Source organism: Pseudoliparis swirei, chromosome 18, assembly GCF_029220125.1.
Source record: "Pseudoliparis swirei isolate HS2019 ecotype Mariana Trench chromosome 18, NWPU_hadal_v1, whole genome shotgun sequence".
In the NCBI taxonomy this organism is placed as follows: domain Eukaryota; kingdom Metazoa; phylum Chordata; class Actinopteri; order Perciformes; family Liparidae; genus Pseudoliparis; species Pseudoliparis swirei.
Genome location: NC_079405.1, coordinates 10,249,497 through 10,277,237, shown reverse-complemented (window position 1 = coordinate 10,277,237; position 27,741 = coordinate 10,249,497). Strand labels below are relative to the sequence as shown.

Sequence of the window (27,741 nt, the reverse complement as noted above, 5' to 3'; positions counted from 1 at the left end):
TCAGCCAGGGATTTTGGCAATTGTACAATTGCTGTGAGATTTTAAAAAACAAACACAGAACAGGGTTTTATGTGTTTGAGTTAGTATCGCTAATTCATTGTCTTCACCACATAAAACATCTTTATAGGTCAGTGTACAGTGTACGATTCACCATAAAATGATATGTGACATAAAATAATAGCAGGACACTCATTCCTTACACATGCTGGACAAAATAAAACACCCTCTACTGTTTCTTTGTAAATCTATTTATTTACGTGTCAATGTTATTTATATCGGCAGTATTGTCTCAGTTACATCATAATCAATCTCAAATGCATATATATAATTGACAGCATGCCATGCAAATGAGACAATTGTTTACACAGCAAACACAGTCGGTCCATAAAGCCACTTTCAGTATCTGTATGAGCAAACAGGCCCTTTGCCTTACAGACAGGGATAGCATGAGGACTACAAAGGCTAATATAGGAGAAGGATACCAATGAATTTTAATGTTTTATATTTTATGCACTTGGAAGTCAAATGTATATTAATTTAGCTGGTGTAAAAAACAAACAATGCATTGATATTCTCACTGTTAAAGATAACCGCCAATAGATTTAATAGTCACAACTTTTAAGTTAAGACAGTAAGATCTATCTGTCAGTTAGAGATGTATATTTCTATCATTAATGTTTCTGTTCTAAGGCACAGTGCGTTGTCATTGTGTTTAAAGAGAAGAGATACAATGAAAAAAATACAGCAAGGTTGATTTAAAATATGTATTTATTAAAAATATACTTCTTTCAGCATATTGTGACATCTTGCATTTAGTTTCTATTTCAAATAACTCATTATGCATTAAATATAGCATGATATCAAAAGAAAAGAAAATAATTACAACTTTAAATTGACACAAAATTCAATTCCTTTCCACCAGTTACAGTATACAGAAATATGTGTGCTCTGCGAACAAATGCAATTCAATGCATGGAAAACAAACTAAAGCATAAGAAAATAACATGATTGACATTTGCTTTCTGTGGGCCTACATGTTCCAGTTAGAGCCCACCTGGCTTATTTGTAGTAGAACCTCCAAGCAAAATTTGCACTAAAAATACAGTAGGCTGATAAAGTGCTTAATAACTTATGTTATGGTGGCGCCTCAATGTCACATTGAGTCCTAGGGCAGGGGGTGCTCGCAAGATAAAATAAGACACAATAAGCTTGTTTTACATAGGTTGGAAGAAATAAGACAAGTGTAGCTTCTATAAGCAACAGAGAAAGTATTGCTTTGAAATCTATCTTGTGTATCATAGCAGAACGTTACAGGTTGAAAACACAGTGGGACAACCCCATAAAACATCATCCAGGAAGCAGAACACATATTTGGCTTTCACACCTTTTTGGTGTGAACATCAGTGAGAAGAAGACAAGGCATTCTTACTTTTAGTATGGATGCTGGCATATTTTAATATCTACTTGGTCTTTTTTTTCCAGATATTGTCATGGCATTGTTACTCGCTTATAAATTATAGCCAGGACTATAAATTGTGCTTTTGGGATAACAGGAAGATGTTCAAATCCCTGACAATTATTACCAGGTGGCCTTTCGTTGGAAAGCTTCTAATTTGACCTTATACCAGAAAACTTTAGACTTTGAGAGATATAAATGTCGACGTGCAACACCCCATGCTCATTGACCCACAGGCCTCGAAGACCTTCACATAACCTGACACTGAAGCAATAGCTAAATGTTTGCTCACGCCGCCGACAAATGACCGTGGGTTCATATGCTGTCAGAGACATAGTTACCCAACTGATTAGCCGACTTGTGTAAACAATACAGTGAAGATGCTGATCAAACATATTTCATTTTAGATTTATAAACTGCTTCACCACAATTTTACAATGCAATGAACGTGTTGGTTGGGTGTAATTTATGGATAAAAGACAGTCAAAAGATAGTCAAATACATCAGATATAGAATGCTTTCTCCCCGGAGTCCTTTTGACTTCACGTCTCATGGGGTCATCGGACCCTATGAGACGGCATAGATCCTATCTGCTGATGGATCATCGAGGTTCTGGGTCGTGGAATTCCTGCTACCGACCACGCCACTGCCCTGTTGAGACTCCGCCCACTGTTGAGACTCCGCCCACTCCGCCTCTCTACCGCCATCTGCCTGATGGATCGTGGAGGTCTCCATCGTGGAATATGCCTACTATGAACTATTCATACACTCTGTCATATTCATTGAATGTATTTTAACTCTAAATCTGTCCTTCTGTACACATTACATCTATTGCACCTGTCCATCCTGGAGAGGGATCCTCCTCTGTTCTCTCCTGAAGGTTTCTTCCCTTTTTTCCCCCCTGAAGGGTTATTTGGGAGTTTTTCCTGATCCGATGCGAGGTTTTGGGGCAGGGATGTCTATGTGTACAGATTGTAAAGCACTCTGAGACAAATTTGTAATTTGTGAAATTGGGCTATACAAATAAACTGAATTGAATTGAAATTGAAAAATAAAAGTTAATATGAACATTGTGTGACAGGTCCACAAAAAAAGAGAAATAAAACTCAATGGATTCTCCTCGGTATTTAGACCAAGATAACTTGAAACAATGTCCAAGTTGCATTTTGTCATCCTGAGTTAATGAATCAAGGATATCTTTCATTATTTTCAAAGCCTTGCTTCAAAATGTCATATTGTGTGTGGACACTGTGCCCATTACATGAAAAAATATTGTAGCAAAATATTTAGAAAAGCTAGAAGTGCGGTCAGTTCTGCTACAAGCAGCAATTATGAAATACAAAATAAATAACCTATATTATCTTTAAAACACAACAGTGACGGCTCCATATCAATCTCTTTGTGTTTCTTGAGCCCTTTTTAAGCAGTTTTTTTGTTTAAATAAGTTTGACTTCTTTGTTGTCTGTGTCGAGTCTGCCATAAGATTTCTTAGTTTTTATCCTCTCTTTAATTAATGCCTCTGATATATGGATACAAAACGTGTCTGCATTCAGATTCAGTGTATCATCTAAATTCCCCCAGTTGGTTCTATAGGCACTCTCAGCATTATTTCACCAACTCATTAAACTGCATATTAGACTTTAAAATTAAATTGAACTGTGTGATCTTATTAAATATAATACAAAACAATCTCTTTGTCTTTGTGCCTATACTGTTTCCCGAATGCAATCTTAATTTTGAAACAATGCCTATGACATGATAGTAATTGTTTAGGTGCATGTAAACAACTTAATGATGCCTCTAATTCAATACACTTGTGTGTCTCATATAAGACACAACAAAGTTGTTACTTCTATTTTTTGGTTTTTACACGTAACAACATATATAGAGTCGGTTGTACTAGACATACAACAATATTCATGTGTGTTATCTTTCTGTCCGACCACAGAACATGTATTTTGAGTTGCCTGTATTAAAGCAAATCTAAGTTAACTATGTCTTATACTCTGTCCTTTATGTACATCCGCAGGACTCCACTATCATATCAGGGATGTCTTTTTTGACAATGCTGTGCTGGGAGTTAAAGTACACCATGGAGAGTGGCCGGCGCTCTGTGGCAACACAACATGAAGATGCAGCCGTGTTAATGCCGTTGACTTTCAGCTGGCTGAAGACAGTGGCATGGAACGAGGATGCTATGCCTGGAGAGCCAGACAGATGCTGGGGGCACTGACCCATGCAGTAGTTCATATGGTAGCCATCAGGTGCAATGATCCAGTCATTCCACTGGATATCCTTGAACTTGATGTAAAATTCTCTCTTGCAGCACACACTTACATCGTCACCGCAATGCAACGAGCGCTTCCTGACCGTGTGCTTGGAGTGGTCCTCCCGAAGACGCACTTGGGCCACCAGGAAGGGCTGGTTGCCGGTGTCGGCGGAGCTATGAAGGGAGCAAAGGTTCTTTCCACCCTCAATGCAGCTGACTTCCAGATGCAGTCGGTGTTGGCCCCCATCCAGGAATGCCTGCAGGGTGCGGGTGATGGGGAAAGTGTGCCAGTTACTCGCCTGGACCTCCAGCATCTTTTCCATCACCAGGGTTCGGTTAGAGCTGGACCCCCCACCTTCTGCAGAGAGAAAGACCCGAGCAGAAAGGCGAGAGTCTCGATTGCGGTCCTCAGAGGAGCGGACGTAGATCCACAGAGACGAGTGGAGCACCTGGATACTGTGGCCACGTTCCTGCAGAAACTGGAAGGTAAGACTGAGGCTGGCTGCATCGCCACTCTCTGTCTCATCTATGGATCAATGACATTTTAAGAACAATACAGACTGTTAATATTTTGGAAATGGTGGAGTCACTTGTGTTACAGAAACACAAGGGAGATCATTTAAAGCCATACGTATCAAATCAAGCTGTACATTATTGTCAAAAATAAAGGACAAGTCAATACCCATTTCAAGTTTATTTTACAACCCACCAAGCCCTGCAGAAATAGTATATAAAAGGTGATGAAAGAAGCTGTAAACGTAACCATTTGATTTGTATGGAACAGTACAACACCTTTAAATTGTTAACACACAAGGCATCCCTAGTTTATGGTGTGCCCATTTTACGCACATGCCATGCGTAACGACCATGCGCTCGTGTAGTTAGGGCAATGCAGCTAAAATAGATTAACAGTGTAGAATGTTAATACCAACCTTACTTAAATCTGCAAAGCTCAGTATTTCATAGCCTTGGTTTTTGGTGAGTATACTTTTCTCGAGTTCATGAGTACCGTCGTTCCCGAAGCGCCCCGAGTCCAGTTTGCGCAGCGCAGTGAGGAGCGCTGGCCGGGGAATCGTCTGAGTGATATTTGGTCTCTCTTTCAGGTGCAGCTTTTCCAAAAGTTGATGCTTGACGATTGCTATCATCAGCCTTTCATTTGCGTTTGTCTCCGTCGCCGGAAAGCCACAGGACGAGCAGCCCGGGAATCCACTGACGCAGAGACTCCCCAACATCAAGGGTGCCACAAAAAGAAACGTAGTAGATAAATGCATTTCTATGCTAGACGTGCGTGCAAAAGGAAAATCTAAATTCTCCAATCGTCTTTCCTGAGTTGTTCTTTGGAAGTCACAAGTTTCTCAAATGTTTTCAGAGGTCCTTGTTGACAGCTGGACACCGTGAAGACGGACGGGAGTTGAGCGAAAGGAATGATGTTAACCCTCCCGATGGTGTAGATATCTGGGTTAATCCACCAAAACTGGTGACACGTTGGAGGCACGCACCAATGAGCGCATGGAGGCGCCGAGGAAATTACTGGCAAAGCATCAGTGTGTACTGCTCAGCCTCTCACACGCAACACAACACCAGCACGCGCCACATAAGCTCACCTGCAGTGGCACACACAATCAGTAGGGGAGAGCGGGGTAATGTGCAACCCTGTATCACAAAAATTACGTTCCCCCAGACTGTGATTGTCTGCCCTGGTCCTGATTGTTTCCTTCTGTGTGATTGCTGGTCCCGCCCTCATTGTGTCCACCTGTGTCTTGTTGTCCAATCCTCTCACCTTGCCTGTGTATGTAAACCCTGTTCGTCTCATTCTGTGTGGCTTCGTACTGTTTGGTCCGCGTGTTTGTCCTCCATTTGGGTCCTCTCCTGCGACACCCGGACTACCCCTGACAGAACGAAGCCACCAAGAATGGACCCAGCCTTCAGTTTCCCTGCACGGTTCCTGCCTGGCCAACTAAGTCTCAGGTACTTCTGGAGGAGATGTGGGAGTCCTCCGGCCCTTGGTCTTCCAGTCCCAGGTGTTCCGTCACAGGCTCCAGACCCCGAGGTTCCAGTCCACGATGTTCCAGTCATGATGTGCATCTCCACAACATGGGAGTCCTCTCCACCCCTGGCCTTGTGCTGCTCAGTCCCGGTGTTCCGTCACGGCCCGGTCGGCCGTACGTCCCTATCCCGCGATGTTCCAGTCGGTCATGTTCACGTTCCAATCCGTGTTCCATGTCACTGTCGTCGGTGTTCCGTTCCGGTTCCAGTCCGATGTTTCTGCCACTGTCCGGGTTCCACACGGTTCTGTCCCCGTGTTCTGCCGCCGCCCAGCCCGCGCTCCCCTGTGCCCCGATGTTAGTCCCCGCCGCCGTTCCGGGTTCCAGCCCCGCCCCCGATGTTCCAGTCCTGTCCGTCCGTCGTGTCCCCCTGTCCCCGATGTCCTGGTCTGCTGCTGGCTGCTGGCAGCTTCGTATCCCGTATTTCGCCCGCCCCTGCCGGCCCCGCCTCTCTCTCCCCCCTGCCTCGTCAGGGTCAACACAGTGTACCGCCCCTGGCCCATCCCCGGTTCCCCGTGACGTTCCCCCTCTCGTTGCCGGTCCTGGTCCCAGAGCCCCCATGATCGTCCTCGGCCGCCCCGGACTGGTCCTCTCTCGCTGCGACAACCCGACCCCTGACAGAAACGTATTTCTCCAGATTACGTTTTTATTTATATATTATAATTACAATACGTCTCTGATGAACATCTCTTTGCGTTTTTCTCTCTTTTCTTTTCTGCTGTTATGAATTGTAAAAAGCGTCCTCGTTATATATGTTATCGCCTTGCGTATTCTGACAGCAATAAGCGTTGTAACGCTTTTTAGTGACAATACATTTAATAAAAAACTCGCACTATCACCACCTCATCACCACCGATAGGAGTTAGTCCATACAGGTCAAATCAACTATTAAACTTGTTATAAAATGCGCATCTGTCAACTAAAATAAAGTGCGCTTCCTTTTAACCTTGAGACACACACACACACACACACATTACACACGCACACCGCATAGTTAATTTTCATACTTTCAATCAACTTAAAGATCTGGATTCTTTTCAGATTCAACCTCTGAATATGAATACCCTAACGTTTTGGACCGATAGCTCTGAGTTAAGGGCCCCAAAAACAGGTCCAAAGGGTCAAATTGGGTAAACATGTCAGAGCTTAGCTTTCTTTTCCAGGTTGTAGCCACTCCCAAATGGGGTAGAATACAATTGAAAGTGTTCATATAGTACAAACATGTAAGGAGTTGTTAACCTTTGAAGGAAGGAATTTTGTTTTTCGGGTTTTCCCAAGCAGGGATGCTAAGTGCTATATGTTGCCAGCCTACATGGTTGGGCCCCATTTGGGAGGGGCTACAACCTGCAAAAGAAAGCTAAACTCTGACATGTTTCGAAGAAAAAAAAGCTAAAATCAGCCCAAACTCACAACAGGGTCTCAGATTTGTTAAACCACACACCCTCTTCAAGTCCTGGATTTCAGACAGCCAATTAACTCTTGTGGGTGTTTCGGAAATTTCACCCCATCACCTCATTGTAGGCCCTGTCCTGAGTGTCTGTGTTCAATTTCCAGGACAAATATTTAGGAGATTATGGCCATTTACTTGTCAAAAATATGCAAATTTAAGAGAATAAGGCCCAATTTGACCCTTTGGACCTGTTTTTGGGGCCCTTAACTCAGAGCTATCGGTCCAACCGTAGAGTATTCATATTCAGAGGCCCTTCTTTGAATCTGAAAAGAATCCAGATCTTTAAGTTGATTGAAAGTCTGAAAATTAACTAAAAGACTGGTTTGAATGTTTTGAGGATTCCCCACGACCTCAAAGTCTTATATTTAGGTAAATATAATATATTAAATATCATCTGTATTTGTGTGTGTGTGTGTGTGTGTGTGTGTGTGTGATTCTGCCTGTGTTTGTATGTATGTGAGTGTCTGTATGTGTGTGTCTGAGTGTGTGTCTGTGTGTGTGTGTGTGTGTGTGTGTGTGTGTGTGTGTTTGTGTGGTGTGTCTGTCTGTGTGTGTGTGTGTGCGTGTGTGTGTGGGTGAGTATGTGTGTGTCTCTGCCTGTGTGTGTGTACGTATGTGAGTGTCTATGTGTTTCTGTCAGTGTGTGTGTGTGTGTGTGTGTGAAACGATGTATTAGTTTGCATGCATATCAGTGGAAGTTGAAGGGTAAATCATGTTTTATTAACAATTCCCAAATTATAATTTCCCCAATTTTTCCGGGTACCTGCTCTTTTTGTTTGATGAGAAGTAAACACACCTGTAAATAACGCCATGAAGGGTTTATTGTTTTGAGTTGTTTGACTGTTTAGCATTTTCCTGATTGATTTTGATGTATGCGTTTTATATTGTATGATTTGAATAAATATAGACGTTTCATACTACTAACAGACAAATCGGACTTTTATTTTGAAACGTTAAAAGGTTAAAATGCGAACTTTATGGTATAGATTACGGACAGATGCGCATTTTATAACAAGTTTAATAGTTTATTTGACCCGTATGGGACTAACTCTGTTAAGGTGGTGATGAGGTGGTGATAGTGTACGAGTTTTAATTCATGTATTGTCACCTAAAGAAAGAAAATAAAGGAGAGTCACCAGCAGTAAGTCTTCACGCCAATTCAAATGATCAGTTACAACGCTTATTGCTGTCAGAATACGCAGGCGAAACAACATAAAACATAATAATAAATAAGACTAGAGGACGCTTTTTACAATTCATAACAGCATTGTAGAAACGTTCATCAGAGACGTATTTGTAATTATAATACGTCAAATACAAACGTAATCTGTTTCATTCAAACGTAATTTGGAGAGAAATACGTTTGAGTCAAACGTAACTACAAATTGCATTTTAGGTCTGGGGGAACGTAATTTTTGTGATACAGGGTTGTGTGAGACACGTTTTACATTTGCTCCCCTCTAGACGAACTTAAATGATATATCAGTAAAACATACACATTTCCCATTAATTCAGGATGTTACCAATGTACGTAATCAGAATGTCTTTTGGACAAAGGGCAGTGAAAATATGATTGTTTAAAAAAAAGTGGTCTTGTGTCTCACTTTACCCCTAAACTGGGGTAAAGTGAGACAGACATGAGAAATCAAGGGGGTAAAGTGATCCACTTACTTTTTCCATTTTAAAACTACCATAGCAACATATGTTGTAATAGTTACAATCCTGACAGCTAGATAGACAACCACACATTCCAAAACTAATATCGGACTAGTAATAGAATCATGGAGATTAAGATCAATTAAGCACATTTATTTAAACACTTGAAAGTAACTCCGAACAAAATCCTATACAACAAAATATAATGCAAAATGTTTTAATGAACAATCAAATGACAGATAGAACCAATTAGATTTGAACTCATATGCCAGTTCACGGCAATTAACTGGAGCAAGGCCATGCAGCAACTGGTCAGATAGTTGTTTCAAGTGTTTGCTCCTCCTCCATCTCATCTGTAAATATTCTCTTTGCCTCAGCTACTGCACCCCAGGATACTGATTTTACTTCCCCTTTCTATTTTTCTTTATAAATCTTTTGAGGGTTGTCTTGTCAATATTTCTATCCCTTCCAGCTTTTCTTAAGGACTTATGTCCTTGCATGACCTCAGCGGCTGCACTCTCCATCTCTGCGAGGGCTGTTTGGCCGCATGTTGTCTTCCTGGTGTAGTTTCTTGGCATGATGGCTTTTCTACAATGTTTATGATATTACAAATTAATACAACATAATGAATGTAATATTACACTCAAATATGTTTAAGACTAAACTTAACTTGGGGAAAACTGTCTCACTTTACCCCATAACATGTGTCTCACTTTACCCCACAGACACTATTTTAGAAAAAACAACATATCTTAGCCATTCAGGCTAATCTTCAGCTATAGCATCAATCACATGTATTTGTTAGAGGTTAATCGACATGTATGATATATGTTTTTCTACCTAAATCAATTTGTTTTGACACAACAGTTGATTTAGTTCACAGCAAGAACATTTACTTTTACATGCAAAAAACTAATTTTTGTGAAAAAACATACTTAACACAGCACCAGCACCTGCACTTCTTTTTCATGGCAAGGGGGGAATGGGAGGGGCTTGAAAACATAATTATCACATTACCACAAATGTGTTCCGTTGTCTAGATAAAGTGGGTGTCTCACATTACCCGATGTCTCACATTTCTCACTGGCTGCTTGTAAACGTATGTTTAAGTGACCGCGTTTAAACCAGTTTATGATACACTTGATATGATATAACGATGTCGTCACCTACGTTTATCACAACAGATAGTTTGTGTGCCTCGTTGCCCTCTGAGCGGCATACGCAACCTTCCACCACTGCCGATCAAAGTTGAAATCCAGTGCCCTTTAACCCAGTTAGTGTATGCCACACAGCAATCAAACAATAGCTCAAAACGTGCAAAGTGCTCAAGGCTACAAGGCTGCAGCGCGGTATTTAAAACACGTCCCGTCATGTCCACTTTAAGGTGGCACAACAATACTGAAAAATGATCCCTCGTGTGTGTGTGTGTGTGTGAGAGATTGAAGAAAAATAAGGCTAATTACTCTCTCTGTCATAGCCTATAATTGTCCCTACACGTTGTGTCCGGGTCCTCACGGGAGTCATTTATGTGCGTAAAATCCAAAATAGAACAATTCAACAAAGTTGCACAGCTTTGATCGTCTTGAGCCTCACTGAACACGTTTTCATTGATATGACAGGTGTACAGCACACTTTTCTCATATACCTATAATCAGGCACGTGCACAGATAGAGCCCTAGTGGTGCTCAAGCACCAGCCCTTTTGCCCTGCACTCAAAAAACGATTCAAGCCCTTCTTAGAGGTGACACATTTAAATATTGTTTGATACATTTAAATAAATCAATTACAAAACGAAGATATTTATTTTGAATGGGTGTAACACAAAATATATGAATACTTTCATTTATTAGATTTATTTAGGTTACACTCACAAAAATGATTCAAGCCCTTCTTCGAGGTGACACATTTAAATATTGTTTGATACATTTAAATAAATCAATTACAAAAATAGATATTTATATTTAATGGGTGGAACACAAAATGTATGAATTCTTTCATTTATTAGATTTATTTAGGTTAGATGGTGTGCATATCAACTCAAAATAAATGTGTTTCATTGAGGACTACCCTTTGCGCATGCGCCAGCTGAAAATCAGTTGTTTACAAGGTGAAAAATCTGGATGGAAAATCTGCCAACAATTTAATTGAGTTCATCCAATGAGTCATTTCTTTGAGTGTGGGTGAGAAAAGAGCCCTTTTTGCTGGAGCCCCTTTTTTTTCACTCATCAGGATTTAAGAATAAAAGTTACTCTTTCTGTCGTCAATTCCCCCCAAATGTGTTTTAATATCCGACGGGGCATTTATTTGATTTATTGTGAGAATTTCGCCCTGACCTGCTCCGCGGCACTCACGAGCCCCCCCCCCCTCCTCTTCGCCCACCTCGCATACGCCCTCCTCCTCTTCCTCTTTGCCCACCTCGCATACACCCTCCTCCTAATCCTCCTCGTCACCCACCTCGCATACGCCATCCTCCTCTTCCTCTTCGCCCACCTCGCATACACCCTCCTCCTCCTCCTCGTCGCCCACCTCGCATACGCCCTCCTCCTCTTCCTCTTCGCCCACCTCGCATACGCCCTCCTCCTCCTCCTCGTCGCCCACCTCGCATACGCCCTCCTCCTCTTCCTCTTCGCCCACCTCGCATACACCCTCCTCCTCCTCCTCGTCGCCCACCTCGCATACGCCCTCCTCCTCCTCCTCTTCGTAGCCCACCTCCCATACGCCCTCCTCCACTTCCTCCTCGTCGCCCACCTCGCAAACGCCCTCCTCTTCCTCGTCGCCCACCTCCCATACGCCCTCCTCCTCCTCATCGCCCACCTCCCATACGCCCTCCTCCTCCTCATCGCCCACCTCCCATACGCCCTCCTCCACTTCCTCATCTTCGCCCACCTTGCATACGCCCTCCTCCTCTTCCTCCACATTGCCCACCTCACATACGCCCTCCTCCTCGTCGCCCACCTCGCATACGCCCTCCTCCTCTTCCTCCTCGTCACCCACCTCGCATACGCCCTCCTCCTCTTCCTCCTCCTCCTCATCGCCCACCTCCCATACGCCCTCCTCCTCCTCATCGCCCACCTCCCATACACCCTCCTCCTCCTCATCGCCCACCTCCCATACGCCCTCCTCCTCCTCATCGCCCACCTCCCATACGCCCTCCTCCACTTCCTCATCTTCGCCCACCTTGCATACGCCCTCCTCCTCTTCCTCCACATTGCCCACCTCGCATATGCCCTCCTCCTCTTCGTCACCCACCTCGCATACGCCCTCCTCCTCTTCCTCCTCCTCCTCATCGCCCACCTCCCATACACCCTCCTCCTCGTCGCCCACCTCGCATACGCCCTCCTCCTCGTCGCCCACCTCCCATACACCCTCCTCCTCGTCGCCCACCTCGCATACGCCCTCCTCCTCGTCGCCCACCTCCCATACACCCTCCTCCTCGTCGCCCACCTCGCATACGCCCTCCTCCTCTTCCTCCTCGTCACCCACCTCGCATACGCCCTCCTCCTCTGCCTCATCGCCCACCTCCCATACGCCCTCCTCCTCCTCGTCGCCCACCTCTTCACTCATAACTGTTGCTTTTCTGTTCCCATCAGATAATAACAGCTCTGTGTTTGCTGTGTTTGGATCCAGAGTGATGTCACATGAATACCTTAAGAATCCAGCTCTGGTCTCGGGCTCTGCTTGTGAAGGAGACAGTAAATCGTCCACTTCAGTCACTGCCAGTGAGACGTTTGTCCACTTGTCCCCCAGAACGTCCTGTAGTTTATCTCTGACTTCTGACACAGCCGCCGTCACGTCCTCAAAGTGTCTCAGAGGACGGATATCGATGCCGGGCGAGTGTGTAGACTCAGCGCGTGGTGACAGTGAGGGGTAGTGGAGTAGAAACTGCTTGAGATCCTCTGTGTGTGACAGCAGCTTCAGCTCAGCCTCATTCCTCTTCAGCTCAATGATCTCCTGCTCCAGCTTCTCCTGAAGCTCTTGGACTCGACTCACTTCAGTTCTCTGCCGGGATCTGACCTGCTGCTTCACGTCAGAGCTTCTGTTCTCCATGAGCCGGATCAGCTCAGTGAAGATCTTCTCACTGTCCTCCACTGTTTTATCAGCAGAGAGGTTGAGGGCCTCCACCTCCTGATGGAGCAGCTTCAGGTCTTTCTCTCGGTCCTGGATTCTCTGCTGGATGTTGAGTCGACTCCCCTCCAGCTCTCTCTGCCTCTCGGTCCTTTCTGCTGCAGCTGAGACTGTGTCGTGGCCTTTATGTTCATCCAGAGAGCAGAGGTAGCAGATACACTGCTGATCAGTACGGCAGAAGATCTTCATCACCTCGTCATGACGAGAGCAGATGTTCTCCTGGAGCTTGTTGGAGGGCTCCACCAGCTTGTGTTTCTTTAACGGAGGTGCATCATAATGACGCTGAAGATGTTTCTCACAGTAAGAAGCCAGACACACCAGACAGGACTTGAAGGCCTTCAGTCTCCTCCCAGTGCAGACATCACAGGCCACATCTTCAGCTCCAGCATAGCAGTGATGAGCAGGAGCATCTTGGAGTCCAGTCTTCTTCAGCTGCTCCACTAGAACTGCCAACATGGTGTTCTTCAGCAGGATAGGCCTCGATGTGAAGGTCTGCCTACACTGAGGGCAGCTGAGGAGTTTCTTCCCATCCTCTTCCTCCCAGTGGGCTTTAATACAGTTCATGCAGTAGCTGTGTCCACAGGGAATAGCCACCGGATCCTTCAGGAGATCCAGACAGATGGAACAAGAGAAGGTTTCCCGATCCAGCTGAACTCCTTTCTGCTCCATTTCACCTCTCAGGAGCAACGGCTGTCTGAGTTTCACTTCCTCAGAAGCGACTCTGCTTTGACTTCTGATGTGAACAACATGTGACGGTTCAGTGAACGGGGCGTGTCAGCTCTATTGGGAGGGAACCAGGAAGTGTGTGGACAGAGTGCAGCCGTCTGTGTTTGAGAGCAGGAGGAAGAGGGAGGGGCTTATCAAGCTGTACTTCATTCCTGGAGGAGGAGCTGAAAGAAGGAGTGAAGAAAAAAATAGGAAAATGAATAATCCAAAAACAACATTTTGCATCTGAAACATCCCAAAGGATAACAAATGTTTTTTCAGTATGACTGAGTAGCAGGTTAACGTTAATGAAGCAGATGATCACTTGGAGCACCACTTGATATGAGATGGAGAGCTGCCCACAGGGTGAACCACACGGATGACTGTCCACCTTGATGTTTATTATTTATGATAAATATATGTGTGTGATCTTGATTGATTTTTGTTGAATCCCTGAAAACTGAACTATTTAATTTGGTGTTTTCCCCCCACAACAATTGAGCTCTGTAGCTGAACCTGGTGACTAATGCATAAACCTGAGTTACAATAATTAAAATAGAGCCACAGGTTACACATCTGTAGTACTAGACCAGCGGTCGCCAACCGGTCGATCTCGGAGACGTTCCCTGTCGATCTCCAAAATAAAATGAAAATAAATTCAGAAACACATTGTTCCTCATTCTCGAACATGTTCTGAAGTGTTTTCTGAAATGTTTTCTTCCTGACTGGAAGATCAACGTCAGAAAATATCTCCGCCTGATTTTAATGAACGCCTGAAAACGGGTTTTCCTACACAGCGGTGTGGTCCCCGAAAGAGGGGAACGTATAGTACAGGTGGGGCGCAGGGGGAAATGCAGAAAGACCTTTATTGATAACTTCACATATTACACAAGTTCAAAGTACAAGGACATAACACTACGTCATGAATAAATAAATGTTGTAATGCCTGAACCTTCGTGTAAATGTTTACATTCTTGTTGTCCTTAGTTTGTACTCTAGGTTGAAATGCACTTATTGTAAGTCGCTTTGGATAAAAGCGTCTGCTAAATGACATGTAATGTAATGTAATGTAATTAACAGGTTACGCCTGCGCGACAGCCGAGGTCCTTGGCGACTTGCCAGGTCCTACCGCCACGAGTTTGGCTTTTTTGCTGTTGCCCTTCAAAACAAAAGCTCAACATTGAGCTTTTTTTCTTGTCTGGTGGAGCAATCTGGTTTACTTGAAAGTGATTGCAATTGTATTTATTCTATTATTTGAAAAAGCACAGATGCAGGAGTCACAAATGGTGATCTCATATTTATTATTATAATAATTATTTAAATCTGAGGATGTCTGTAGAGTTGATGTGAACGTATTTACCAACGAGCTGACTTCAGAACCAGTCCCAGAGGAGAAAACTTTTATGAATACCAAATTTGCCCCGAAAAACTCATCAGTGAAGTTGAGAAAATCAGCAAATCAAAGACCAGACGCCGGATTACTGACAGCAGCTCACAGACGGCCTCAGACTGTCTGTCTGTGCTCATGAACTAACTACAAGCTCACAGACAGAGTTCAGTCACAGCCGTCACACTGACTGGAGTCACATGACTTGATGGCCTTGTGATGAGAGCTGAACTTACATGAGTTGCACTGACTGATCATGTTGTCAGTGTCCTGTTGTAATGTAAATAAATACAACATTTATATTGGGAGTTCATCCAGCTGCTCATTGCAAATGTGTTTTTTCTTGTTCATATTGTTTGCGGTGAACAAATATCTCACTTTTTATATTGCACTTAAATTCTGTGTTCCTGGTCACATCCATTTGAACACTGGACCAAAATTACAGTGAGACCAAATAAAAAGCCTCAAGCTGTAAATCCAGTCTGGACAGTCGTTTTCTCTCAACGCCTCAATAGGGAGATCTCGCCGGTCATGAAGGCGGAGGTCAGGGATCTTGGGCTCAAAAAGGTTGGTGACCACCAGGCACGTGCACAGATAGAGCCATAGTGGTGCTCAAGCTCCTCCCCTTTTGCCCATGATGAGTAACGTTTTTTATAGAACAGCTTTTAAGTGATCTAGTCTTTTTATGCAGAACTTTGGTTCCCCTAATTTAGTTGTCTGTTTTTAATTTATTTGGTTTTAAATTAATTTTTTATTTTCCATTTTATTTTTTATTTTAATATATACTTTTAAATGTAATATTGGTTACTTGCTATTCCACTTGTTTTGCTTTGACTCTCTGTGGAGCACTTTGTAAACATTTTTTTTAAAGGTGCTATATAAATAAAGTTATTATTATTATTATTATAAAGTGCCCTTTTTGCTGGTGACACTTCTTTTTCATTCATCAGTATTTAAGAATAAAAGTTACTCTCTCTGTCATCAGGTCCCCACAAATGTGTTTTAATATCCGACGGGGCATTTATTTGAGTTCTTGTGAGAATTTCGCCCCGATGTGCTCCGCGGCGCTCACGACTGCTAGCTGTCTGATGCTGCCCAGAGGAAACGCAGGTGGAGGACAGCTTCATCAGTGTAAGGCTGCTAAAGCTTCAACTCTGTCACAATTCTTTTTTGGCAAAGGGTGCCCTTTTTTTGGTTTGAGCACCTGCCCCCCAAAATGTCTGTGCACGTGCCTGCCTATAATATACATAGTGTTCTGTTGCCATGTAATTAGTGTGTGAGTGAGGAATCAGGGTGTCGAGAAAGCTACAGTTATGGCATATATTGCTAATAATTTATGGTGTACCAGTTCATAAACTTTGGTAAGGCGCGCGACAGTTATATGCACATGGGAAAAATAAAGTGTCTTTCCATTTAAACGCGTTATAGGCCTACACGTGTAGTATACACGTTTTAACTTTTAAGTGTCCTATGGGTTGTCCTAAAATAAGACATCTTTTGAATGTGTGGTGCATGTTGTACATATAGTGCAAAGGCTATAGGTTATATTGTTGCCTTTCGATGAAATATGAGGTTGAGCCTCATGTCTTATTACTGTGGTAGGCCTAGAAGTACGTTCCTGCCGACATGTGGGGAATGTTTAGAACTACAACAAACATTAAATTGGTATTGGTTCCTTTACACATGTGTAAAGTACAAGATAAGACTCACAAATGAAAGTAAATAAATGGTAGCCTACATTCCTCTCAACAGCCCTCCAATTATAAAGGTTAAATATCTAACTTAGTCAATCACATTTTAGACTGATAATGTTAATACAAAGTGTGTATTGTTTATTTATTTCACCGGTATGTGGGAGATATTCTGTCGAATAATGTGCTTTGCTAAAAGACGTCCGTGGTTTAACGTCCATAATGTCAATAAACACCCATTGCTTATCAATGAATGAGACACACGTGCACCTTAATAATACACGTGTAATACAAAAGTAAAACAAACACAACAATTAAATGTTGACAGTTTCTCTGTTTTGAGTCCAGTAACGTAAACTAACAGGGGAACAACTGTACTGTATCCTGTACGTGTCCCTGCAAATGTTCAGTACGCCGCTGACGTAAACTGTCGGTGAGGGGTAAAAAAAAAAAAAAAAAAAAAAAAAAAGTGACGCTGACACACACACACAAGCCGGAGCCCAGAAGGGGGAATAGCGTTTTGTTTCTTTTTTCTTTAATTTGTGTCCTTTTATTCTTTGGCGTTTTGTTGTTCCTCGGCCGTGTTCCCGTAACCGACTCGACTGCCTCGCTCCTCGGTGCTCGCTGTCTGTCGTTCCCCTCACGCGGCGCTATTTTGACAGTTGGGGTCGCAGCGAACCGACTCAAGCTAGCCGCTCCATTATATTAGCATCGGTAAGATATTCGGGGAAGCTAGCCAACCGTATCGGCTAGTTAGCACCTCGTATGTTGGAGACTTGACAGTACAAGTACGGGTTTACAACAAAGTTCTCATTGCCGCAAACACTTGCCACGTTGTCGTGTAACTGGTTGTAATGTAGACGCTAAGTTGTGTTAATGTAGGGCTCCGAGCGTTCAGTGAAAAGAAAGGGCTAGCTGTTGGGCTAGCATTAGCTAGGTGCTGTAGGTGGCTAATTATACTCTCCGGAGGAAGCGAGCTAATGCCGTGAGCTAGCTCTAGTTAGCGTGTGGGGCAAGCTAATATGTTCAGTCAACTTGCGCAGCGACGGCTCTGACCACACTGCCATCTGTTCTCTACAGACACAACTTGAAGGATTCTCCACACGGACTCGCAAAATACGGCCAGCAAAAACGGTGAGCTGAACCTTATAATGTCACTTGAGATCACTTGTAACGCTCCCTGTTTTTCTTTCTTTTTTTGCTGGATATCTAACGCCGACGTTAAAGCACCATCTTTAAAGTCCGTGTTGTCCATGCCTGACACGAGACATGGTGCCGTGTTAGTCTTCTTAGCCTAGGCAGTAGGTACCGACACTCGGTGTAAAGGAGTGACTGGGATTGAAGTGATTTGCTCATCATCTGGTTGAATTAGAATGAAGTGATCGGAAAGTGTTTTCGCCACGCTTAAAGCCCACCGAAGCTGCATGGTGACGACAAGGTGTTATTAATGTCATTACACCGTGGCGTCTATATATTTGTGTCCAATGAAGGTTCATAAACGACAGTAAACCAGGTGCAGGTGTAATGACAAATCAATTTGATATACATTAATTATGGAGTCTTAGTGGTATGAGGCTGAATTGTGAGATTATTTAAGAAATCATTCTTAACAAACAGTTGGACGACACTACTGGTCTTGGTTGCACAATGGCAGTGTGTGTGATTTCTAAACTTTCATTTTCATCCTGCAAACTAAAGTAAAATCTTTTGTCCAAGGCCATGCCCAGGGATGCATATTCCTAGCATTAATGAGATTAAACCGAAACAAGCAATTTTCACTCATTTGGTTTTACAATCCATAATAATAATAAAAAACCCACAGCTATGGATGATCTTAATGTCTTGGCTTTAGCTCAACCTTTTGATACTCAAGCTGAAAATAGACGGCAAAGCTGGTGTGTCAAACTAGGTGGGATCACAGCACAGACTGTCAGAGCTGTAATTCAAACATCTGCTCTGGGAAAACAGCATGTGTGTGAAAACATCAATATTCATTACAATCGGTATTGGGTTGTCATGTGATGGATAGAACTGACAGAAGGCAGGCATGGACTGCCAATTGACATTTGATGTTGAGATTGTTTTTAAAATGTGTCTATTCTTTTGTAGACTCATCTGAGAGAGATTACGGTTACAAAGTACCCCTCCTTAAGACTGTAATGTTAATATAATTGAGAAAAGGCTTATCCATAGTCAGATTGGATGAAGGTGAGTCATTGAATCAACAGTCTGCTGTTGCTATGGCCAGCAGTGAGAAATATGGCGTATCCTGCCTCCCCGTCAACAGGTTTCCCCTCCCGTGCAACTTGGAACTCCTTTGGTTGATTCACTTATTTAAAAGTTAAAGCATCAATCAACTACAGAAACTGAAATTTGTTTGTGTATTAATGAACAGATTTCCCAAGTGTGCTTTTTAATTGTTTGGTGTTTGTAGGGTAAATAGTGATAAACAATTCATTATTCACACACCAGTAGAACATGTGAGTTTGTGTTGGATTTCTACTGTCTTCACCTACAATTACATATTTATTCAAATCAAGATGGTCGATGTAAAAGAGTTTTTAATGCTCTTATTTGTGGGGTAATGTGATTAATATAGGCTGTTAATATTCGATAAGATCTCTGGTAAAACGTGTCAGCGAGATCGCTGCATCTTCTTCCGTCTCCTTATGAATCTCTGTTTGCAGCAACATAAGCAGAAGGAGGCTTTTTCTAGAGAGATTTGAAGAGCTATTTATAGATCTCTGCCAGAGCACCAAGCGTGTTGCTGCTGCTCCTGTATCTCTCTTCTCTTAACCACTCCTGCTTCGGTTTCTCTGCTTCTCTCCATCTTCATTTGTTCCCTCTTCTTTTACTGTTGTCTCTGTTTTCTGAGCTTACTTTCTCTTGATGTCTGCCTCAGTCATTATTTCTCAATCCCCGGTTTCCATATCTTTCCTGCATTGCTTTCTCTGATGTAAAATTATTGATCCGGGCAGAAGGGAGGCGACTGGTTGCATGGCCATAAGCCTGGCTTCAGACCGGCTACATCGCTGCCTGACTCACTTGAATGTAGTTGCTGCGAAAGTTGGAGCGTTTTTGATAGTTCAAAGAGAAAGAAAACTGAAAATTCATCACATGTTGAAATTAACCACTGGATTGTAGGATCCAAACAAGGCTTGATAAATTGTTAAAAAGTAACATATTTAGAATGAGTATCTATTATTTGTTTGGGCTAAAATACCTCATTCAACTCATGCTTAAACATTAGTAATTAATAACCTGGTAATGTCCAAACACAATCATATTTAGTTAGGCCCTGTTTTGGCTTGTTTTTATGTTTGTTGTGTAAATAATAACCATTTTCTTTGTATTTTTATTTAGAACTTTATCTCCGTTATATGCAACAGACAGCAACACTTTGTGGTTGTGCTCATAGATGGTTTATCTGGAGTGGCCACTGATACTTGCTTGTCTCCTCCCCTCTCCTTCTGCTTTCCAAGCCATTCACTGTCTTCTCTTACTATCCTCTGAAGGAGGCTACCTGACGGCCCAAATGCAGTCGAAGCTGCTAGACTTGTTTTTAGGCATTAGGTGGCATTTGTGCATTCCATCCTTTTCATCCCAGTCATGTGCTCAACCTGAGATGAACAGGCTAGCTAGTTCATACTATTTAATGTGCCAGATGCATTATATGTAAAATGCAGAATGCCAAAAACATCAGGATTTACTACAACATCCAGTCATATTTGTCAGTACGCAAGCCAGCATGTTTTCCGGGCTTTTCTGACCCACTATCCTCCAATCCTGTGTCGTGGATATATATAAAAAGTAATGAGGATAACTGTTGCATGCATACTGCATGCAACAGTATGTACTTTGTAAGGGCAAAGTAAAAAAACAAAACGATGTATGTGATTTGGAGCGCACACTCACTTTCTACATTGGGTGCACCCACAATTATTCAACACTCCTTTTGGAGCTGCATTAATACATTTTAGGCATTCACTTTTTTTCTCAGTTGGCATACAAATTGGAAGTTTCTTAATTATGTAAATGATTGTAAAAAAAGTAGAGCTGTGAAAAATAACGCGTTAACTCAGTTAATTCAATTACAGGTTTAACTAGTTTTTTTTTTTTTAAACGCATTTAACGCATGCGCAGAATGAGCTTCCAATCCGTCTGTTGTTGGTCGTCGGGACGAAAAAAAAGTCACTTGCAAAATGAGCTTCCAATACACCACTTCAATCTGAACTCTGTCCGCTCTCATGCAGACGGTCGTGCTGTTCATCAGTAATGATCCTTCCGCAGGTTCACCTCCGGAAACCTTGTTACGACTTTTACTTCCTGTAGATCAGGGTCTCAACACGTCGATCGCGACCTGCCAGTCGATCGCGGCGTAGTGTTGGTAGATCGCATGACATTAAAGAGATTGGCCCGCCCCCTGACATGTTCTCTAGAGCACGTCTTTGTTCTTTTATTAAACTAAACGTCTGTTGTTGATCGTATCTCCACAGCAGCATGTCATTTCTGTCTCTTCGCGTTGCGTTAACACTTATCGATCTCCGTCTCGCGCGCCACAGAGCTCCGTGCGCGCGCATCGGGACTGAGCAAAAAAAAGTCACTTGTCAATCTGTCCACCTTTAGATTGTATCATGGTGGAGTTAATGGTTGACAAACAAGAGAAAAATGTTCTGTAGGATGAAGATGTATTAATGTTCCATATGGAAGAAAACTGCTAAATAACTGCTGAGTTGCAGCACCATTGTATAGAAGAATGTATAAATGTATATATCCGTCTTTTGTCATAAATCTCTATGTTCTCACAAAATATACCGAGAATATCGGTAATATGTGATTAATCATGATTAATCCACAAAAACCTGTGATTAATCCAATTAAAAATTTTAATCGTTTCACAGCCCTAAAAAAAGATAACGCGTTTTTTTATTCAGGGCATCTTGCCTGAGGATGTTGAATCAGAAGGGCGATAGAAGTTCACCCCACTTTACGCCCTTGTCCCACATTGCGAACAAGAGTAGATACAGAAAACCAGTATAAAACGCCAAGCTTTAATGCTTGCATTCGTACTGTGAAAATGACCACGGCAGGTTTAAGTGCAATCCACATGGAGGTTTACTTATTTCGTTGCTTTAAGAGCAGCAACATGTGTCCATAGCAAGTGTGTGAGTGAGTGACAAGGGAGAGGTGTGCTCAGAACAGCTTGTTGGCAATCATTGGAGCAGAGAAGAAATTAGCAGTATAGTTGTTTCATGGTATTAAATAGATCACACAGTGTCACTCTCTGAAATTAATCCAGCTCCTCGGATTAGGATTAGATTAGGTATTTTACCTGCAGTTACCTAAACCAAAGATGTCTGGGCTGGGCCTCTAAGGGCTGGGGACAGGTTTAATGGGGCAGTGCAGTATTCTTTTAATTGAGGAAAAGACATTCAATAGTTAACTTAATATTGTATTGACGGTATGTTTTACGTTTTTGATGTACAGTTTCACACAGAAACAAACCTGCAATTAAATGTCCGGCAACATTTCATCGTGCATGACAGATTTTGGCCCTGGCTAGGATTGCAGAGGAGTTGGTTGGTCGCTCGGTCTAACTTGGCTCGGAAAGATAAAAGGTAAATGTGTGCTCAACATCCATCCATCCGTTTTCTGTGCAGTACTTCTTGTTGTCTTGCAAGATTCACAAACCTTGATTGTAGATATGATCCAAAAACCTTCTTGCTATTAGATGGCCATGAGCCATTCATGCTGCATCTATGCTAAATGTATACAATTTGAAGTGATTATACTTTATATAAAAAAAACAGAATACATAAATTTTTTATAATTAACCTACGGTTCACTTGTGTGGGACGGGGGATCTGAATGGATCACGGATCCGTTACCTTCGGATGTTTTCTCTGATGCTGAACCTTGGACTGCCTCTCCTCCACTGCATCTTGAGCTGCAGTTTGCAGTGAGGGAGCTGCAGGGAAAATATGCAAATATGTTGTCCAGTGGGATTAAGTTTCTTACCGAGCTAATAAGATGGTTTCATTATTTTCCCTCTCCATATTTCCCTCAAAGCCCCTGGTTTTTTCTATTTATTTTTGGACATTGCAGCAGTGCTCTGTATCACCACCAGCCGTCAGTACTTTTGAGCTAATTCAGTTCACAAGTCAAGACACAGGACACTGATATAAATGCATATACTCCCATTAAATGGAGATTGATGAATTGTCACTAGTCTATTTGTCAATGTAGGCTTGTATCCTGTTTTGCCCCCCAAATAAGTAGCACATCTTAAATTGGAGTTGTGAAAGACTAAATGTATTTTCTGTCGCCCCTCATATAAGCATCTTGCTGTTGTATCAAGTGACATACCATCTGATCCCAGCAGCCATTTAAACAGCTGGACGTATTGCCATCCCTGCTTTGGCTCTCATTGCAATTAGATTGTCACACAGAGGCAGAGAGCAAAGAAGATATTTGAGAGAGGGAGAGGGAGAGAGAAAATCCACACGAAAGGGAGGGTTGGAGGAGAAGGGAGCGGTGCAAACTGTGCGCATGATAGCATAAGATCAGTAGGGAAAGAGAGACCCAACCTGCAAACAAGGCTTTCTGTTTCCTTGTTGTGTGCGTGCTTCGTTCAGAAAAATAGAAGAAGCAGTAAAAAAAAAAGGAAGAAGAGCTGTATGTCCATTTTAATGAAACTCAACTACAACATAGCTGATGGTACAGACAGGGAGGAAGAGAGCAAGTGTGAAGACAAAGAAAGTAGAATGAGCTGAAGAGAGTGACAGAGGTAAACACCCCTCAAAATGAGATACTCACGTGCTGCAGGAAACGGATTTCGTTGATCTGTGCTATTTGGCGAGATAAAACTAATGTGTGCGTTGTCTTGGTCCAGAGCTGCTTTTGCTGCTTCTCCTGCGATTATGTGCTTTTATCTGTGAGACACCTGATCCGACTTGGCTGGAGATCCACAGAGCCGAACTCTAAATACAGTAAGCATGTGCTGTGCGTGTGCGTGTGTTATTAATTTGGAGGTGAGTTGTAGCTTGTTCATGTGCCTTTCACAGCTGTGAGATTTTGGGTTTTAATGTGCAGCCATTGCTGATGCCTCTTATTTTGGCACTTTTTCATTGTTGTTCTTTCTGAAGTTCCTACAGCAATTGTATTTAATGATAGCTTAGTAATAATGCAAAGATCAAATAATGGAGCTTGCTGAAAGATGTTTATTGTACTGTACATACTGCACAAGCATGTTTAAGTGCAGAACATATTTAAAATGGAAGGAGAACCTTGGTTTTCGGTACCTACGTTTTATGTATTGATTGGCTGAAAGATGCTCGTGGTCAGTTTATGTTTGTGTCTGTACAGATAGAGAAAACGTTTTTGGAGAGGCACATGCTGAAGTAATGAGGAATTCCCTTCTCCTGTGTCCTTGTGTGGGAGGATGGTGGAGGTGGCCTTGTGAGGGTGGAGAGTCACTTGGAAGGAGGCGTCACTCTGCAACTCCGTCATACTCAGGCGGGAGGGATGGGGGCAGTTAAAAAGGAAAGCCTATTGGCTTACATAAGGCTGCATGTGGGAAGTGATGAGACTTCTCCTTCATTATACTCTTGGCTTGATAGTGCAGTCATTGGTTATGATCGCGGCTGTTTATGAAATCATCAGAAATTCTAAATCTCCTTTTGTATCTCTTAAAACAGGATACATTATCAGTATCAGTTCACACACAGGAATAGAGAAATAATAGAGGGGATGTGAGAGGGAGAGGCAGGACAAGCGTGAGAGAAAGCACAACAGCAGAGCCCTCTTGAATAACACATGTGCTGCTATTGAAAGCCAGCTGTCCTCGTGGCCTTCGCACGGTTTCAGGCTAAGAAGACCTGGCTTTTCCCTCTCTTTTTCCATTCTGATGGTTGTAGCCGAACTTGAGATCCTTCTCGTTGCGTCTTCCTTATATTCTGTTTTTGTTCACTTGGCCCAGATCTGTCTTGCGCTCTATACGGGCTGTTTTATAAAATGACTGACTGCTTGTCTACGTGTGTGCATGTCTAGCTTGATGTTGGCTCAAAAAATGACACTCATCCCATGATTCTACTTTCTTGTCAATTAGAAATGTAAAATATAGTCTGCAACCCTCAAATTAAATATATGCTACGGTAGCCAGAGCTAATGCCATTCTCTTCCTGATGTCTGTGGTTTTACCCCCTTCTTGAGCATGAACAGGCATGGCTAGCTGAAGTGGCTAAAGCTCGTTGACCCGACGCACATCCTGTTGTCCAGGTTAACTGGTCTGTGCATATGAGCATCACCTGTGTTTGTTATATTGTTTCATGCGAGTTAGGAGTTCTGTTCCCCAGGTAGCTAATGTTCCTGCAGCCTCCTGCATGCTAATTGCCAATGCGTGGGAAAAAGACTTGAGTATGAAAAAAAGGAAGCACGAGAGAGAGGGAGGGATGAAAGAAATCAATAGCAATCCCTGGTGTAACTGCTGCTGTAATTGCCTTAAGTCAGTAGGTTCACACTTTCTGGGAGCTTTTATTTAAATTTTTTTAAAAAATTAAATTAATTGTATAAAATCCTCACAACTTTGTTTTCTATTAACAAACAGAAGAAGAAATGGTGAACGAATAAAAAACCTCCATACTTTCTTTCAGTGTTCATCCCTTTTCCCATTATCATACATTCCCCCCTTATTACCTTCGCATTGAAAATGCGGAAGGTTATGTTTTGATCGCCGTGTATTTATTTATTTATTTGTATGCGTGTTATTCGCAGAACTCAAAAAGTATTGAACAGAATCGCATGAAATTTGGTGGGATGATTGGTTATTATCCGGGGACCATTTGATTAGATTTTGGGATCGATCGGGTCAAAGGTCAAGGTCATGGAAAGGTCAACATCTTTTTTTTTTACCATAGCACGATACATTTTTGTCCAATTGGCATGCAACTAATGCCAAAATGTTCATAATTCAATGCCCAATCTTGTGATATGCGAAGGTATGCGCTCTACCGAGTGCCCATTCTAGTTATACCGTGTTTTACTTGGCTTCCACTTTCAAGTTTATTTTAAAATTTAAAAAAATTTTTTAACTTAACTAAGAATAAACTACAGATTAGCTATGAGAGCTTCCTTAAAACGATAACATTGCCATCTGAAAGGTCTAGCAGAAATTATGTACAGGATCATCACAAGATTATGTTGAATAGGCGGCTCCTGGTTACATTGTGGAAACGCTGTAAACACCCCACAAGTCATGTCACAAGGGACAGGGCTCCAGACTAACTTTTTTTACTAGGAGCACAGTGGCCCCTAACTTACAATTTTAGGGGCGCAAGCAGGAAATTTAGGGGCGCACACTATAAATCGACTTGCAAAGTTTTCCCATCATTTTTACTGTAGCCTATTACTGATAAATAATTTGACAATATACAATCTTATAAACTTGTGCAATAGTTTTAATAACATACGCCAGTTATATAGCTTAAAAATACAAAATGAATATTTATGCTCCACTGACAACAACAGAACAAGTTGTAGACATAACTTGTGCATTAACACTTCCTACAAAAGATCACCCCTTGGTGGGGGATAAGGTGCCTGTGTTGGCCAGCCCTTGTAATTAGGCCTCCTTGTACGTTGAGCCTGATTGAGCCACATGTCAACAGCCTCTTTGGCATCAAAATCATCGATGTTCGGTCCCTCCATACTAATTCTGATTAAGTCCTCAACAGTGTCCACATGAAGAGACCCCCTGACATCTGACTTAATCCTCTTCTGGGAAGAGAATCCTCTCTCGCACACAGCAGAAGACACTGGGAGTGCAAGCATCATGTGTACAAGATGTAGGATGTTCTACAAAGAATAGAATAATAGTTTAGGTTTCAGTCAATCAAAAAGTCATATGCCAATTAAATTAATGAGAATATCATATTTACTTTGTAGTCGGAGCAGAACGGCATTTTGATCAACATCATCCCCCACAGGGCATGGTATGACTTGTCCATGTAGTTTGTAACAATGAACATTTTCATCGACTGATGCTCCTCTCTTGCCAGCTTGGTATCACAGCCATTTCTAAAAATAGTGAAAGGAAAAAATTATCAAACTAAGTTTCTGTAGGATCAAGGTAAATGTTTGAAATGCTGTTCTGTGTTATAATGTTTATATGTTGTCATGATCATTGATAAGAGCTACTAACCTTGTTAGGATGGGGGAGAAGTGGTCCAGCAGGAAGTCCAGCTCCTCTGCACCATAATCTGTCAGGAGATGTCTTTGTTCAGGCCAGGAATCGTGATTTAATATTTTGAATGACCTCACTGCCCTCGTTGTTGCAAATGAGGACCCTTCATCTATCAAAAAACAAAGAGAAAGAGAGATGTGTCATAATTATATACAAATTGTACTGTGTTTTCACTTGCCAAGTAGACTGCTGAACCTCTGCTTCAGGTGCAGCACAGTGCACTCTACTGTTGCTTTTACTGCTCGTTGCAGCTGAGGTGTGCTTTCCATTGAGAGTCCATCTGCTCCCAGACCAGAGACTTCTCCTTTGATGGTGACCCCCTGCGTTAACAAAAGATTCAACATTAAGAGAAATATTAAAAATAAATGAATAAATAAATCAAATCTAAAATAATATAATATAATAACTGCTCACCTGATATTTGTACAAAGGGTGAGCCTCACCATCACTCTCTTGTTGTCTTCTCTGGGCCTGAAGGTCTGCGAGCCTACCACCTGGCTTGCATCTCACAACATGGCCTCAACAGTTGCAATATATGTTGTATAGATACATATATATTTTATTTTATATTTTACTTTGTATACTTCTTGTATACATCTTTATCTTTCATCCCTGTTTTTTATATTTTATTTTTTATTCTTGTGTGTTTAGTTTATTGGTGCTGCTACTGTTACGACAAATTTCCCTTTGGGGATTAATAAAGTACATATCTATCTA

At 42.2% G+C, this 27,741-nt stretch overlaps 3 protein-coding genes and 1 long non-coding RNA gene across 13 annotated transcripts in view; 1 reads left to right on the top strand and 3 right to left on the bottom strand.

The window, feature by feature from the left end:
* Positions 1-750: 750 nt before the first annotated feature.
* On the bottom strand, positions 751-5,268 carry LOC130208799 (inhibin beta A chain). Of its 3 annotated transcripts, XM_056438127.1 has the most exons (3): positions 4,658-5,268; positions 4,081-4,251; positions 751-3,982 (listed from the first exon to the last, which is right to left on the bottom strand). In XM_056438127.1, the coding sequence occupies exons 1-3, from the start codon at positions 4,994-4,996 to the stop codon at positions 3,470-3,472; spliced, it is 1,023 nt and encodes a 340-aa protein (XP_056294102.1). In that variant the 5' UTR covers positions 4,997-5,268; the 3' UTR covers positions 751-3,469. The 3 variants fall into 3 exon arrangements, with proteins under 3 accessions (XP_056294102.1, XP_056294101.1, XP_056294100.1); XM_056438126.1 differs by having other exon boundaries at positions 751-4,195; positions 4,658-5,266; XM_056438125.1 differs by having other exon boundaries at positions 751-4,251; positions 4,663-5,266.
* Positions 5,269-5,797: 529 nt separating this feature from the next.
* LOC130207904 (E3 ubiquitin-protein ligase TRIM11-like) lies at positions 5,798-14,651 on the bottom strand. Its single transcript, XM_056436677.1, has 3 exons — positions 12,302-14,651; positions 11,916-12,112; positions 5,798-6,367 (listed from the first exon to the last, which is right to left on the bottom strand). Exons 1-3 carry the CDS (start codon positions 13,668-13,670, stop codon positions 5,798-5,800), a joined length of 2,136 nt encoding a protein of 711 aa, XP_056292652.1. The 5' UTR covers positions 13,671-14,651.
* A 2,632-nt stretch (positions 14,652-17,283) lies between these two features.
* The window catches only part of LOC130208038 (R3H domain-containing protein 2), a 67,025-nt gene continuing 56,567 nt past the window's right edge, over positions 17,284-27,741 (top strand). For all 8 annotated transcript variants that reach the window (XM_056436916.1, XM_056436912.1, XM_056436915.1 and 5 more), the window contains exons 1-2: positions 17,284-17,498; positions 17,865-17,918. The gene's annotated coding sequence lies outside the window, so the exon portion shown is untranslated. The remainder of the gene's footprint in view (positions 17,499-17,864; positions 17,919-27,741) is intronic.
* Positions 26,210-27,109, bottom strand: LOC130208039 (uncharacterized). The gene is made up of 3 exons (XR_008834354.1): positions 26,983-27,109; positions 26,720-26,858; positions 26,210-26,636 (listed from the first exon to the last, which is right to left on the bottom strand). It is a non-coding gene; the product is annotated as an uncharacterized LOC130208039 (long non-coding RNA).

Excerpts from the sequence above, each read along its gene's own strand:
- LOC130208799 (XM_056438125.1), bottom strand. The coding sequence starts at position 4,996 with ATGCATTTATCTACTACGTTTCTTTTTGTGGCACCCTTGATGTTGGGG. Across the intron at positions 4,252-4,662 it reads ACTGAGCTTTGCAGATTTAA|ATGAGACAGAGAGTGGCGAT; the intron begins GTAAGGTTGGTA and ends ATTGATCCATAG.
- LOC130207904 (XM_056436677.1), bottom strand. The coding sequence starts at position 13,670 with ATGGAGCAGAAAGGAGTTCAGCTGGATCGGGAAACCTTCTCTTGTTCC. Across the intron at positions 12,113-12,301 it reads GGTGGGCGACGAGGAGGAGG|AGGAGGAGGGCATATGCGAG; the intron begins GTGTATGGGAGG and ends TGGGTGACGAAG. Across the intron at positions 6,368-11,915 it reads AGGAGGAGGGCGTATGGGAG|CGAGAGAGGACCAGTCCGGG; the intron begins GTGGGCGATGAG and ends GGGTTGTCGCAG.